At 38.2% G+C, this 15,209-nt stretch overlaps 1 protein-coding gene, 1 non-coding gene and 1 pseudogene across 2 annotated transcripts; 2 read left to right on the top strand and 1 right to left on the bottom strand.

The window, feature by feature from the left end:
• Positions 1-303: 303 nt before the first annotated feature.
• Positions 304-1,242, top strand: LOC148579271 (protein FAR1-RELATED SEQUENCE 5-like; annotated as a pseudogene).
• Positions 331-3,108, top strand: LOC107623759 (protein FAR1-RELATED SEQUENCE 9-like). Its single transcript, XM_088506999.1, has 2 exons — positions 331-1,962; positions 2,985-3,108. The coding sequence occupies exons 1-2, from the start codon at positions 1,511-1,513 to the stop codon at positions 3,106-3,108; spliced, it is 576 nt and encodes a 191-aa protein (XP_088363125.1). The 5' UTR covers positions 331-1,510.
• A 7,280-nt stretch (positions 3,109-10,388) lies between these two features.
• Positions 10,389-10,496, bottom strand: LOC148579270 (small nucleolar RNA R71). Its single transcript, XR_015899240.1, has one exon. It is a non-coding gene; the product is annotated as a small nucleolar RNA R71 (small nucleolar RNA).
• Between the last annotated feature and the right edge of the window lie 4,713 nt (positions 10,497-15,209).

Here is a 15,209-nt window from a genome sequence, read left to right as displayed (position 1 = left end):
TGTGATGGTTTTTTCATGAGAAATAAAAAATTGATGTGCATAAAATTAAACAAGGGTAAATTTATTAAAAATTTGTATGCAGTAAATCATTTAAGTCCAGGAAAGATTTAGGAGATTTGATGTAGATTTAGTTTGTTTATTTGTTTTTTGTAGGCCCAAGCAGGGGAGGAAGCCTACTTTAACCATAATGACATCTCTCTTGAGGGTGAAGCCTTGCCAAGTTATTTACCTGACCATGGAAATGAGTTTTATGATGATGGAAGTTACTTTTGTGATGCTGAATAACCTGTAAGCGATGAAGGCATGGACATGGATTTTGAAGTTGACGATTTCTTTGATGATAACTTCTATGAGAACTGGGATGGCAGGTCAATTGATGGTATTGCTGACCTTGATAGTCTTAACTTGAAGTCATTAACGGTGGATGAGATTAAGCTGCTACATTTCCCAGATCTTAATGTCGCCTTCTCTTTCTACAATTTTTATGCCAAAATGAACAGGATTTCTGCAAGGAGGAGCAAGTTGAGGCGCAATGTTAACGGTGATGTCACACAACAGTCATTTGTCTACTTCAGACAGGGATTTAGAGAGATGAAATCCTATGACGAGAGCAGTCAACGTAAACGTGAGCCAAAACCGGAGACTAGATGTGGATGCTAGGCTGAGATGCATGTTCATGTCCACATAGATATTGGGAGATGGATCGTAACATATTTCCAAGAAGTTCATAACCACGAGATGCTTGCTGATGAATTGACCTTCATGCTTCCGGGACACAGGAAGATGGATGCCGGTGCAATCAACCAAATGAACATGATGTTGAAAGTCGGGATAAAGACTCCTCAGATTTATGCATCCTTTGTCAACACAGTAGGGGGCTTCCATAATGTTCCATTTTTAAAGAGAGACATGTATAACCAAATAGACAAGCAACAAAGGCTCTTAGGCAGGGATGCCATGGCTTGCTTAAAGTTCTTGCAATCAACGGCTGAAGACAATTCCGGAATGTTTGTTCAATACTTGGTTGACAAAGAGGGTCATTTGGTGCATCTTTTTTGGTCTGACAAGTGTAGTCAATTGGATTATCATATCTTTGGAGATGTGTTGGCGTTTGATGCGACATATCAGAAAAATAAGTATATGTGTCCTCTAGTTGTGTTTTCTGGTGTAAATTATCATAATCAAACCATTGTGTTTGCCGCTGCTCTTATCTCAAATGAGAATGAGGATACTTATACCTAGTTATTGCAACAATTCTTGGAGTGTATGAATGGAAAAGCTCCTCAATGTGTTATCACGGATGGTCACGAAGCCATGAAGAAGGCCATTAAATCAGTGTTTCCTGGTGCCTACCAATGGCTCTGTGCATGGCACTTAATTAGGAATGCAACAGCCAACCTTGGGAACCCAACCTTCACGTCGGAGTTTAAAAGATGCATGTTTTTCGATTATGAGATATCAGAGTTTCAAGACCGGTGGGAGATGATGGTTTCAAAACTTGGCCTCGAAGATGGTTTCAAAACTTGGCCTCGAGGATAATCAATGGGTGTGTGACCTTTATGCTAGGAGGAAAATGTGGGCTACAGCACACATTCGTGGTCATTTTTTTGGGGGTTTCAGGATGACATCTAGATGTGAGGGGCTGCATTCAATGCTTGGAAAATTTGTTCACTCGTGGCACACTTTGAGAGACTTCGTTGAGCAATTTTTTCGTTGTATATCACAAATGAGGTCGAGGGAATGCCAAACTGACATGGAATTTGTGGTAGGCAATCTGGTACTACAAAGTCCACTCCATGCACTAGAGAGATCAGTTGCAAATATACTCACAAGAGAAATATTCCTCCTATTCCGGCCGATGTTGACAAAGGCGTGCAGTTTGAAGGTCCGATCATGCACACTCACACCAACATGTGAGATTTACACCTTTCACGGTCGGGCAATTCATGGAAGGAGTGGCAGGTATCTCACTACCCTAGTTCTTCTATGTTTAAGTGCTCTTGCATGAGGATGGAATCTCTCGGTATACCTTGTGATCATATCGTTGCAGTACTTGTACATTTAGACTTCACCAAAATTCCAAACAGTCTCTTCTTGGCAAGGTGGTCAAAGAATGCTAGGTCTAGAGTGAGGGCATTCATGGACAAGGGACCCTTTTGTTGGGATTCCATGGTGACTTGTCGAAATTGGATGTTGAACAATCTATATAGAGAGATGTGTGTGCTTGCTTGTAAGAAAGTTGAACAATTTGTAGATGTCACTGGCAAGATCAGGAACGAAATCATTCATCTAAAGTAGCTAGGAGAGTCACTTGAGCCGGCCACAATGCAGAATGTAGAGTCCACCACTCTTGAAGGATGTGTGAGGGATCCACAAATGGTCTGTCGTACTAGGCACCATAGAAAGGGGTCGTTAATTCATTCCTCCCTAAGAGGCCTTAAACGGTGTAGACTTTGCCGACAGGTGGGCCATAATCGCCTATCATGCAACTTACGGCCTCATGGCGCTGACCATGCTATCAAAGAAGACTACACTGACCAATCTAGCGAGGAACCTGAGCTGGGAACCGACTTCATCCCTACGAACTGAATCCATATTTGTGAAGATGGTGCTTGTTATGTGTTATTTTTCCTTTTTTTTGTTGGTTGCACCTGATGGTTTGTGGTGTGACCATATGTACATCTGCTGTATTTGTTTTCATCCTTCTACCATTTTGATATCCCTGATTATGTGTGCCTGTATCCTGCTATTTCTGAACTTTTGATATGATAGTGTGGAGACTGAATGGAAAACGGTTTGCGTTAGTTAACTGATTTTGAACTTATGCTCATTTTAATCTCATTGCATGAAAGCTTTACTTTGCAAAGAGGTAGATCGCTGCAGCTATCTCTATTCAGAAATACATCCGTATGTGTGTAGTTGTTACTCAAGCATGATGGTATATGCCGTATTATTTTATTGAACATTTAACTTCAATATCACAGGCATATTGGAGGATGGCCAAGGTTAGCTCAACTTTCGGACAACGTCAAGCTTCAATTGTGGCAATACAATGCCTTAGGCGGCGCAAACAAGCTAAAGGAGAGCTTCAGAGACGTATCCAAGTGATTTCCTTTATTAGTGCAGTTAAGAAGGCTGATATATTTGGTTTTTGGGGGTTCTACAATTTTACCTGGAAATTGTGACTAGAGGTCATTTCGTGCACTATTTCCGGTTACCTACCCCCCTTTGTTTACATGCATGATTACTCTGTTATGTGAAAATTTGTACTTAAGCTCCTATCATTTAATTATGTGGCATATCTACCTGTTGACAACATTCCAAATTGCGTTATCCCCATTTTTTTCGTCCTTTTCTCTGGTTTGTAATCTTTTTTTTTATTATTTGAATTCAAGGTTTCATGTATCCAAATTATCATAATTTTATTCTACACTCATATGTAGGCTTCGAATGAAGAGTCTAAACAAATGGAGATTTCCAAACTTCAAAAGATTTTAGAAGCCTGGAAAATCTTCAATTAGATGCAGCTAAATTGGCAACAATTAGAATTCTTTACTCCTTAGGCTTCTATGGTTGTTTCCATTTACTAGGTAGAATTCTTGTGAAGTATGTGAATGAAAGAGGAGCTGCTATCATACTGAATAAAATTGTATATGTTGAACTCATATAGATTAATTTGATTCTAAACTAGTATCTTACTCCTATTAATGTTAATGGATACAATTAGCGTATAGTGTGGTGTCAAGGGTTATTTAATTTTCCTTATATGGTGAAGGATCTTCATTTTTAATAATAATAATAATAATAATAATAATAATAATAATAATAATAATAAATATTATTATTATATTATTATTATTATTATTATTATTATTATTATTATTATTATTATTATTATTATTATTATTATTATTATTATTATTAAAAATGAGTTAAACCTATGTAGCTGATAATTGACTTAATGCATCATAATTCATAGGGATAAATGACTATAGAGTACTTAACATACGATTCATACTGGTTGCAAATAGCTATAAACATAGCCTCCAAATTCAACAAAACAATGACAACAAACATAGTCTTCAAAGCCAAATAAAGAACGACGATACTACTTAACATACAATAATGCTAGCATTAAGCCTTCCAGTTGCATAAACTCAAACTATTGATCCATTCTTCTTCATCCATTCCGTACTCTCATTAAAAGGAGACATCAAGAGGCCTAGCGCAGTATGCATTCTGATCATGCTGTCATCTATCTAAAGATAAACATGAACATATATTAATTTACCATAATAGCAACTTGTGTGGTGTTTCTGTCAAAAGGTCACGTCTTATACTTGGGGATGAAGATTGTGCTAGAAAGCACCTCCCATTGCCATCCAATTCAATACCCAAATCCCAGAGGTTGCACTGTTTATTCCAATAAGGTAACAACATTTTAGCTCAAAATATTTAACTAGGTTTCAAAAAAAGCGTTCCAACAAATAAATTGACAAACCTGAAATGTTTAAAAAGATACCGAGTTTGGAATGATGGTAGTCTGCTAGCGTCTGATATCCTAAAGCACATAACTCCCCCAGCAGTCTTCAAGAATTCAAGTGGAAAGTGTGGTGCCGCAATTATACGACAGACCACATTCCCCTGTTTGTAGTAGAAGCATTCTTTAGTACAAGTGCGAATTAAAGTAGTATCAACTAATTTAATCGAAAGAGTCATTACCACAAATCGAATGACGGCTTTTCTTCTGATGCTCGCTTCTTTGGTCATTAAAGCATCCAAATGGTATAGAATGTGCTCTCTGAATGCAATTACCATCAGATACCAGTGTCCTGTTGGCTCCCTCAAGGGGATATATGCCTCCGAATAACAAAAAACAAGTGATACTTTTAGAAATGACTTAAACTAGATGATGACATTAGACGTGATGTGACTCACATAATTCAAAGTTGATGATCCCTTCATTCATGGGTCCTTATATTTCTGTAAGAGTTGGTGCGTGCCCAGATGATAGATATGGTGGACCCCCTTGTAGTTACCAGCAAGCCCCATCATATGCCTATGAACCACCTCCTCAATATAGATTTGAACCACCATACTCACAAGCCAACCACAACCATTCACCTCCATATGACCCTAACCCTTATCCACCCCAATCTCAATCCAATTACCCCTAAGAATCACCACTTCCATATGCACCATGTCTATACCCATCGACCTAAGAACCATAGGCTCGCCTCAAGGAAACAGTAGATCAATTTCATGCAACCCTTCATCAACTGGAGCAAGCGATAAATCAATTACTTTCCAGGCATTTGGACACTCAAGGAACCCCCATGGCTTCATGCGGAGAATCTAATGAAGAACGTAGCATGAAGGAGACACTAGAAACTCCGGTGGATAGTAAGCAGCATGACTTTGTATTGGAACAAGTGGAGGAAGCCAGAATTATTGAAGAGGAAGAAGTGGTCGAAGACTTAGGAGATACGGAACGTCCATGGGAAAGCCCAGTCATAGAGCACCTTCTAAGGAGTTTGAATTTGATGTTGAGGAGGGTGTACAACCTCCAAGGCATATAATAGTTGAAGACTTTGAAGGGGATGATCAAGAGATGGATTCAATCATTGATGAATTCTTATCTACATTTGAATCCTCTCTCATTGGACTTGACATGGAGATTAAAGAAGAAGAAGCACAACCTCCCATGCCCTTTGTGAACAATGAAGAAGAGATCGAATTGGAAGAAAGCTACCAAGAGGAAGAGGTTGATATTGAAGAAGCTTGCAAGGAGGTGGAAGTTGTCAAGGAAGAGCTCAAGGGAATGGAGTTGGAAATCACCTTGCCAAAGTTGTTGGAGACCTCTCCCCCAAAGCCATCACCATCCATTCCTTCATTCAAGTGGGTAAATCTTTTATCTCTAAGCTTAATTAGCCCATTTGAATATGCTTTGCTTGAGACGGATGGGCAGCTTAGAGCTCTTTATGGCTTTAAGAGTAAGAGGGAGATGGTTAGTGGTAAGAGTTACCCTGCAAGGTTCAATATGGTTGCATGCTCCAAATTGAAGTATAAGGGTTAGTATAATTCTCAATTGAATGGGTCTAGAAAGCTGTTTGAATGTCTCAGTGAGAATTTAAATTGCGTGCCACCCGGATGGAATCGTGATGATCAACAAGAAGACGGGTGTAAAAGCAAAGTTTGGGACCCTGGAATTCATTCCAACAATCAACACTCTTGGGGCCGTGTCACTTGCTTCAACTTGCTTGAAGACTTTATGCATCTAATTTGGGACCTGATGAGCGGATAATTTATACGCTTTTTGGCATTGTTTTTAGGTAGTTTTTTGTAGGATCTAGCTACTTTCTAGTATATTTTTATTAGTTTTCAAGAAAAATTCACATTTTTGGACTTTACTATGAGTTTGTGTGTTTTTCTGTGATTTTAGGTATTTTCTGGCTGAAATTGAGGGACCTGACCAAAAATCTGATTTAGAGGCTGAAAAAGGACTGTAGATGCTATTGGATTCTGACCTCCCTGCACTCGAAATAGATTTTCTGGAGCTACAGAAACCCAATTGGCACGCTCTCAATTGCGTTGGAAAGTAGACATCCTGGGCTTTCCAAAAATATATAATAGTCCATACTTTGCCCGAGTTTTGATAATGCAAATTGGTGTTTGAACGCCCACTTTCTACCCTATTCTGGCGTTAAACGCCAGAACTGGCATAAAAGCTGGAGTTAAACGCCCAAACTGGTACCAAAGCTGGCGTTTAACTCCAAGAAGAGTCTCTACACGTGAAAGCTTCAATGCTCAGCCCAAGCACACACCAAGTGAGCTCGGAAGTGGATTTCTGCATCATTTACTCATTTCTGTAAACCCTAGGTTACTAGTTCATTATAAATAGGACCTTTTACTATTGTATTTTCGTCTTGGTTATTCTGGTTCCCCCTCTGGGGCCGAAGCCAATGAACACCATTATCACTTATGTATTTTCAACGGTGGAGTTTCTACACCCCATAGATTAAGGTGTGGAGCTCTACTGTTCCTCATGAATTAATACAAAGTACTATTGTTTTTCTATTCAACTCAAGCTTATTCTTATTCTAAGATATTCATTCGCACACAAAAACATGATGAATGTGATGATCAAGTGACACTCATCACCATTCTCACTTATGAACGCGTGCCTGACAAACACTTCCGTTCTACATGAAAACAAGCTTGAATGCATATCTCTTGGATTCCTGGTCCATGCGTTTGATTGTCTCTCCTAACAACAGAGCCTTCAATTCCTTGAGATCAGAGTCTTCGTGGTATAAGCTAGAATCAATTGGCAGCATTCTTGAGATTTGGAAAGTCTAAACCTTGTCTGTGGTATTCCGAGTAGGATCTGGAATGGGATGACTGTGACGAGCTTCAAACTCGTGAGTGTTGGGCATAGTGACAGACACAAAAAGATCAATAAATCCTATTCCAACATGAGTGAGAACCGACAGATGATTAGCCGTGCGGTGACAACGCATTTGGACTATTTTCACTGAGAGGACGGACGGTAGCCATTGACAACGGTGATCCCCCAACATACAGCTTGCCATGGAAAGGAGTATGAATGGTTGAATGAAGACAGTAGGAAAGCAGAAGTTCAGAAGCAACAAAGCATCTCCAGATGCTTATCTGAAATTCCCACCAATAAATTACATAAGTATTTCTATCTTATTTTATATTTTATTTATATTTTAATTATCAAAACCTCATAACCATTTGAATCTGCCTGACTGAGATTTACAAGATGACCATAGCTTGCTTCAAGCCGACAATCTCCGTGGGATCGACCCTTATTCACGTAAGGTATTACTTGGACGACCCAGTGCACTTGCTGGTCAGTTACACGGAATTGTGAAGAAGTCTTGAGATCACGTTCTCCCACACCAAGTTTTTGGCGCTATAGCCAGGGAATGAATAATCACGATTTCGCGTACCAAGTTTTTGGCGCCGTTGTCGGGGATTGTTCGAGTTTGGACAGCTGACGGTGCATCTTATTGCTCAGATTAGGTAATTTTATTTTAATTTTAAGCTTTTTGTTTTTATTATTTTTATTTTCGAAAAATTTTCAAAAAAAAATATAAATAAATTATTCTATGTCTTCAGAATTTTTAAGAACGAATTCTAGAGTTTTATGATGATCTTTTGAAGTCTGGCTGGCTGTGAAGCCATGTCTAATCTTTTGGACTGATGTTTCAACTTATCATCAGAAGAGCTTGTTGATTTTTATCAATCTTTCTGTTGAATGTAATGATCTGCTAAAGCTTGGCTGGCCATTGGCCATGTCTAGTATTTTGGACCGAAGCTTTCACTGAAAGCTTGGATGGCTAGTAAGCCATATCTAATTCCTGGACCGGAGTTTTAGACTAACATTGCACGATTTCTAGAATTCTCATTAAGAATTTTGAATTCCTTGTTTTCTTTTCCCAAATAATTTTCGAAAAATCCAAATTTTTTTTAAATCATAAAAACCAAAAAATTGTGTTTCATCTTTGAGTAGAGTGTCAAATTTTAAGTTTGGTGTCAATTTCATATTTTTAATTTTCATTAAAATTTTTGAAAACTCATGCATGTGTTCTTCATAATCTTCAAGTTGTTCTTGATGATTTTCCTTATTTGATGTTTGCATTTTCTTGTTTTGTGTCCTTTCTTTTTTTCATATGCATTTTCAATTTGTTAATGTCTGAACATTGAAAATTTTTAAGTTTGGTGTCTTGCATGTGTTTCTTTTCTTAAAAATTTTCGAAAACATGTTCTTGATGTTCATCTTGACATTCAAAGTGTTCTTGGTGTTCATCTTGACATTCAAAGTGTTCTTGCATATTTTTCTTGTTTTGATTCATAATTTTCATGTTTTGAGTCATTTTGTTGTTTTTCTCTTTCTTCATTGAAAATTCAAAAATAAAAAAAAATATCTTTCCCTTATTCTTCTCATAAATTTCGAATATTTGAGTTGACTTAGTAAAAAATTTTTAAAAACTTAGTTGTTTCTTATGAGTCAAGTCAAATTTTCAATTTAAAAATCCTATCTTTTCAAAACCTTTTCAAAAATCAAATCTTTTTCATTTTTCTTTCATTTTTTTCGAAATTTTAAAAAATTGATTTTCAAAATCTTTTTCTTATTTTTATCTCATATTTTCCAAAATCTTTACTTGCCTATTAAGAAAGGTTCAATCTTTAATTTTAGAATCATATCTTTTTGTTTCTTGTTAGTCAAGTAATCAACTTTAATTTCAAAAATAAAATCTTTTTAAATTTCTTTTTCAAATCTTTTTCAAAATAAATTTCAATCATATCTTTTTCAAAAATTAATTTCAAAATCTTTTCTAACTTCTTATCTTTTCAAAATTGATTTTCAAATCTTTTTCAATTAACTACTTGACTTTTTGTTTGATTTTAAAAAATTCTTATCTTTTTAAAAGAAAAACTATCTAACTACTTTTCTCTCTCTGATTTTCGAAAATCACTAACCACTTTCTCAAAATCTTTTTAATTAAATAATTTAATTAGTTTTCAAATTTTATTTTGTTTCTCTTCTTAAATTTCGAATTCTAACTTCTAATTTTAAATAAAAACAAAAATATTTTCCTTCTCTTTTTAATTATTTTAGAAAACCCTCCCTCTCATCTCTCTATTTATTTATTTATCTACTAACACTTCTCTTCTACTCATAATTCGAACCCCCTCTTCTTCTCTGTGTTCGAATTTTTCTCTTCTCATTCTACTATTCTTCTCTTCTTCTACTCACATAAAAGAATCTCTACACTGTGACATAGAGGATTTCATATTTTCTTTGTTTTCTTCTCTTTCATATGAGCAGGAACAAGGATAAAAGCATTCTTGTTGAAGCTGATCCTGAACCTGAAAGGACTCTTAAGAGGAAACTAAGAGAAGCTAAAGCACAATACTCTGAAGAGGACCTAACTGAAATTTTCGAAACAGAGAAAACAGCTATGGCCGAACCCAACAACAACAATGCAAGGAAGGTGCTTGGTGATTTAACTACACCAACTTCCAATTTCTATGGAAGAAGTATCTCAATTCCTACCATTGGAGCAAACAACTTTGAGCTTAAGCCTCAATTAGTTTCTCTAATGCAACAGAATTGCAAGTTTCATGGACTTCCATTGGAAGATCCTCATCAGTTCTTAGTTGAATTCTTGCAAATTTGTGGCACTGTCAAGACCAATGGAGTTGATCCTGAGGTCTATAGGCTTATGCTTTTCCCTTTTGCTGTAAGAGACAGAGCCAGAACATGGTTGGATTCACAACCTAAGGAAAGTCTGAACTATTGGGAAAAGCTGGTCAGTGCTTTCCTGGCCAAATTCTTTCCACCTCAAAAGATGAGCAAGCTTAGAGTCAAAATCCAAACCTTCAGATAGAAGGAAGGTGAGTCCCTCTATGAAGCTTGGGAAAGATATAAGCAATTGATCAAAAGGTGTCCTACTGACATGCTTCCAGAATGGAGCATCATATGTATATTCTATGATGGTCTGTCTGAGTTGTCAAAAATGTCATTGGACCATTCTGCAGGAGGATCTCTTCATCTAAAAACCCCTGCAGAAGCTCAGGAACTCATTGAAATGGTTGCAAATAACCAGTTCATGTACACCTCTGAGAGGAGTCCTGTGAACAATGGGACGCCTCAAAAGAAGAGAGTTCTTAAAATTGATACTCTGAATGCCATATTAGCTCAGAACAAAATATTGACTCAGCAAGTCAATATGATTTCTTAGAGTCTGAATGGATTGCAAGCTGCATCCAACAGCACTAAAGAAGCATCTTCTGAAGAAGAAGCTTATGATCCTGAGAACCCTGCAATGGCAGAGGTGAATTACATGGGAGAACCCTATGGAAACACCTATAATCCTTCATGGAGAAATCATCCAAATTTCTCATGGAAGGACCAACAGAAGCCTCAACAAGGCTTCAATAATAATGGTGGAAGAAATAGGTTTAGCAATAGCAAGCCTTTTCCATCATCTTCTCAGCAATAGATAGAGAATTCTAAATAGAGCCATTCTGGCCTGGCAACCATAGTCTCTGATCTATCCAAGACTACACTAAGTTTCATGAATGAAACAAGGTCCTCCATTAGAAATTTGGAGACACAGGTGGGTCAGCTGAGTAAGAAGATTACTGAAACTCCTCCCAGTACTCTCCCAAGCAATACAGAAGAAAATCCCAAGAGAGAGTGCAAGGCCATAACCATGACCAACATGGCCGAACCTGGAGAGAGTGAGGAGGACATGATTCCTAGTGAGAAAAGCCTCATGGGACGTCCTTTGGACAGAAAAGTGTTTCCCTTTGAGGAACCAAAGGAATCTGAGGCTCATACAGAGACCATAGAGATTCCATTGAACTTCCTTCTGCCATTCATGAGCTCTGATGAATATTCTTCCTCTGAAGAGGATGAAGACATCACTGAAGAGCAAGTTGCTAAATATCTAGGAGCAATCATGAAGCTGAATGCTAAGTTTTTTGGTACTGAGACTTGGAGGATGAACCCCCCCTGTTCACTAATGAGCTGAATGCATTAATGAGGCAGACATTACCTCAGAAGAAACCAGATCCCGAAAAATTCTTCATACGTTGTACCATAGGCACCATGACCTTTGGAAAGGCTCTATGTGACCTGGGGTCAGGGATAAACCTCATGCCACTCTCTGTAATGGAGAAACTAGGAATCTTTGAGGTACAAGCTGCAAGAATCTCACTAGAGATGGCAGACAAATCAATGAAACAGGCTTATGGAATAGTAGAGAACGTGCTAGTGAAGGTTGAAGGTCTTTACACCCCTGCTGATTTCATAATCCTAGACACTGGGAAGGATGAGGATGAATCCATCATCCTTGGCAGACCCTTCCTAGCCACAGCAAAAGCTGTGATTGATGTTGACAGAGGAGAGTTGGTCCTTAAGTTGAATGAGGACTACCTTGTATTCAAGACTCAAGGTTCTCCTTCTGTTACCACGGAGAGAAAGCATGAAAAGCTTCTCTCAATACAGAGTCAAACAAAACCCCCACATTCAAACTTTAAGTTTGGTGTTGGGAGGCCACAACCAAACTCTAAGTTTGGTATTGAGAGGGCACAACCAAACTCTAAGTTTGGTGTTGAGAGGCCCCAACCCTGCTCTGATTATCTGTGAGGCTCCATGAGAGCTCACTGTCAAGCTATTGACATTAAAAAAGCGCTTATTGGGAGGCAACCTAATGTTATTTAATTATATCTATTTATTTTCCATTGTTATTTTATGTTTTCTTTAGGTTGATGATCATGTGAAGTCACAAAAACAACTGAAAAATCAAAAATAGAATAAAAACAACATTAAAAATAGCTCACCCTGGAGGAAGAGCTTACTGGTATTTAAACACCAGTAAGAGTAGCAGAATTGGCGTTAAACGCCCAGTCTGGCACCATTCTGGGCGTTTAACGCCAGAAATAGGCACCAGACTGGCGTTTAACGCCAGAACAGGGCACCAAGTTGGCGTTAAACGCCAAGAAAGGGAGAAAAAATGGCGTTCAACGCCAGAAACAAGCAGCAATCTTGCGTTTAACGCCAGAATTGTACTCTAAGGGCGTCTTGCACGCCTAAATAGAGCAGGGATGTTAAAGTCCTTGACCCCTCAGGATCTGTGGACCCCACAAGATCCCCACCTACCCCACCTCTTATTTTCTCCTCTTCACACATTTCCATAACACTCTTCCCCAAATACCCTTCACCTATCAAATCTTACCCTCGTCCAAATACCTTTCACCAATCACCTCATTCACTTTTCCTCAAAATACCACCTACCTTCAAATTCAAAACTCTTTTTCCCTCCCAAACTCAACCCCAAATACACGAACCAAGCCTCCCCCCACTCCTATATATACCCCTCATCACTCTTTCAATTTGGCACATCACAAACACCTTATACCCCCTTTGCCGAACTCACCCTCCATCTCCTCTATTTTCTTCTTCTTCTCCTTCATTCTTTCTTCTTTGCTCGAGGACGAGCAAAAACTTTAAGTTTGATGTGGTAAAAGCATTGATTTTTATTTTTCCATAACCATTTATGGCACCTAAGGCCGGAGAAACCTCTAGAAAGAGGAAAGGGAAGGCAAAAGCTTCCACCTCCGAGTCATGAGAGATGGAGAGATTCATCTCAAAGGTCCATCAAGACCACTTCAATGAATTTGTGGCCAAGAGGAAGGTGATCCCTGAGGTCCCTTTCATGCTCAAAAGGAGTGAGTATCCAAATACCCGACATGAGATTAGAAGAAGAGGATGGGAAGTTCTCTCCAATCCTATTCAACAAGTCAAAATATTAATGGTTCAAGAGTTCTATGCAAACGCATGGATCACTAGGAACCATGATTAAAGTATGAACCCGAATCCAAAGAATTAGCTTACAATGGTTTGGGGGAAATACTTAGATTTCAGTCCAAAAAATGTAAGGTTGGCGTTCAACTTGCCAATGATGCAAGAAAATGCATGCCCCTACACTAGAAGGGTCAACTTTGATCAAAGGTTGCACTAAGTCCTCATGGACATATGTGTGGAAGGAGCTCAATGAAAAAGTGACTCAAGAGGCAAACCGGTTCAATTGAGAAGACCGGACCTTAAGCCTGTAGCTAGAGGATGATTGGAGTTTATCCAACGCTCTATCATTCCTACTAGCAACCGATCCGAAGTAACTGTGGATCGGGCCATCATGATCCATAGTATCATGATTGGGGAGGAAGTGGAAGTTCATGAGATTATACCTCAAGAACTCTACAAGGTGGCTGACAAGTCCTCCACTTTGGCAAAGTTAGCCTTTTCTCACCTCATTTATCACCTCTGCAATTCGGTTGGGATTGTCATAGAGGGAGACATCCTCATTGAAGAGGACAAGCCCATCACTAAAAAGAGGATGGAGCAAACAAGAGAGCCCACTCATGGACCTCAACAAGAGCATGAGGAAATTCCTCATCATGAAATCCCTAAGATGCCTCAAGGGATGCACTTTCCTCCACAAAACTATTGGGAGCAAATTAACACCTCCCTAGGAGAATTAAGTTCCAACATGGGACAACTAAGGGTGGAGCACCAAGAGCACTCTATCATTCTCCATGAGATTAGAGAAGATCAAAGAGCTATGAGGGAGGAGCAACAAAGGCAAGGAAGAGACATAGAGGAGCTCAAGAGCACCATTGGTTCTTCAAGAGGAAGAAGACGCCACCCTCACTAAGGTGGACCCGTTCCTTAATCTCATTGTCTATTTATTTTTTTCTATTTTTGTTCTCTATGCTTTATGTTTATTTATGTTTGTGTCTTTATTACATGATCATTAGTGTCTAATGTCTATGCCTTAAAGCTATGAATGTCCTATGAATCCATCACCTTTCTTAAATAAAAAATTGTTCTAAATACAAAAGAACAAGAAGTACATGAATTTTGAATTCATCCTTGAGATTAGTTTAATTATTTTGATGTGGTGACAATACTTTCTGCTTTCTGAATGAATGCTTGAACATTGCATATTTTTTATAGTGAAGTTTATGAATGTTAAAATTGTTGGCTCTTGAAAGAATGATGAAAAAGGAGAAATGTTATTGATAATCTGAAAAATTATAAAATTGATTCTTGAAGTAAGAAAAAGCAGTGAAAAACAAGGCTTGCGAAAAAAATGGCGAAAATAAAAAAAAAAAGAAAGAAAAAGAAAAAGCAAGCAGAAAAAGCCAAGAGCTCTTTAAACTAAAAGGCAAGAGCAAAAAGTCAGTAACCCTTTAAACCAAAAGGCAAGGGTAAAATAAAAAAGATCCAAGACTTTGAGCATTAATGGATAGGAGGGCCCAAAGGAATAAAATCCTGGCCTAAGCGGCTAAACCAAGCTGTCCCTAACCATGTGCTTGTGGCGTGAAGGTGTCAAGTGAAAAGCTTGAGACTGAGCGGTTAAAGTCGTGATTCAAGGCAAAAAGAGTATGCTTAAGAACCCTGGACACATCTAATTGGGGACTCTAGCAAAGCTGAGTCACAATCTGAAAAGGTTCACCCAGTTATGTGTCTGTGGCATTTATGTATCCGGTGGTAATACTGGAAAACAAAGTGCTTAGGGCCACGGCCAAGACTCATAAAGTAGCTGTGTTCAAGAATCAACATACTGAACTAGGAGAATCAATAACACTATCTAAATTCTGAGTTC

The sequence above is a fragment of the Arachis ipaensis genome, chromosome B10 (assembly GCF_059453495.1).
Source record: "Arachis ipaensis isolate K30076 ecotype BB chromosome B10, ASM5945349v1, whole genome shotgun sequence".
NCBI lineage: Eukaryota > Viridiplantae > Streptophyta > Magnoliopsida > Fabales > Fabaceae > Arachis > Arachis ipaensis.
Note: the sequence above shows the minus strand (reverse complement) of the source record. Positions and strands in the feature narration are given on the sequence as shown.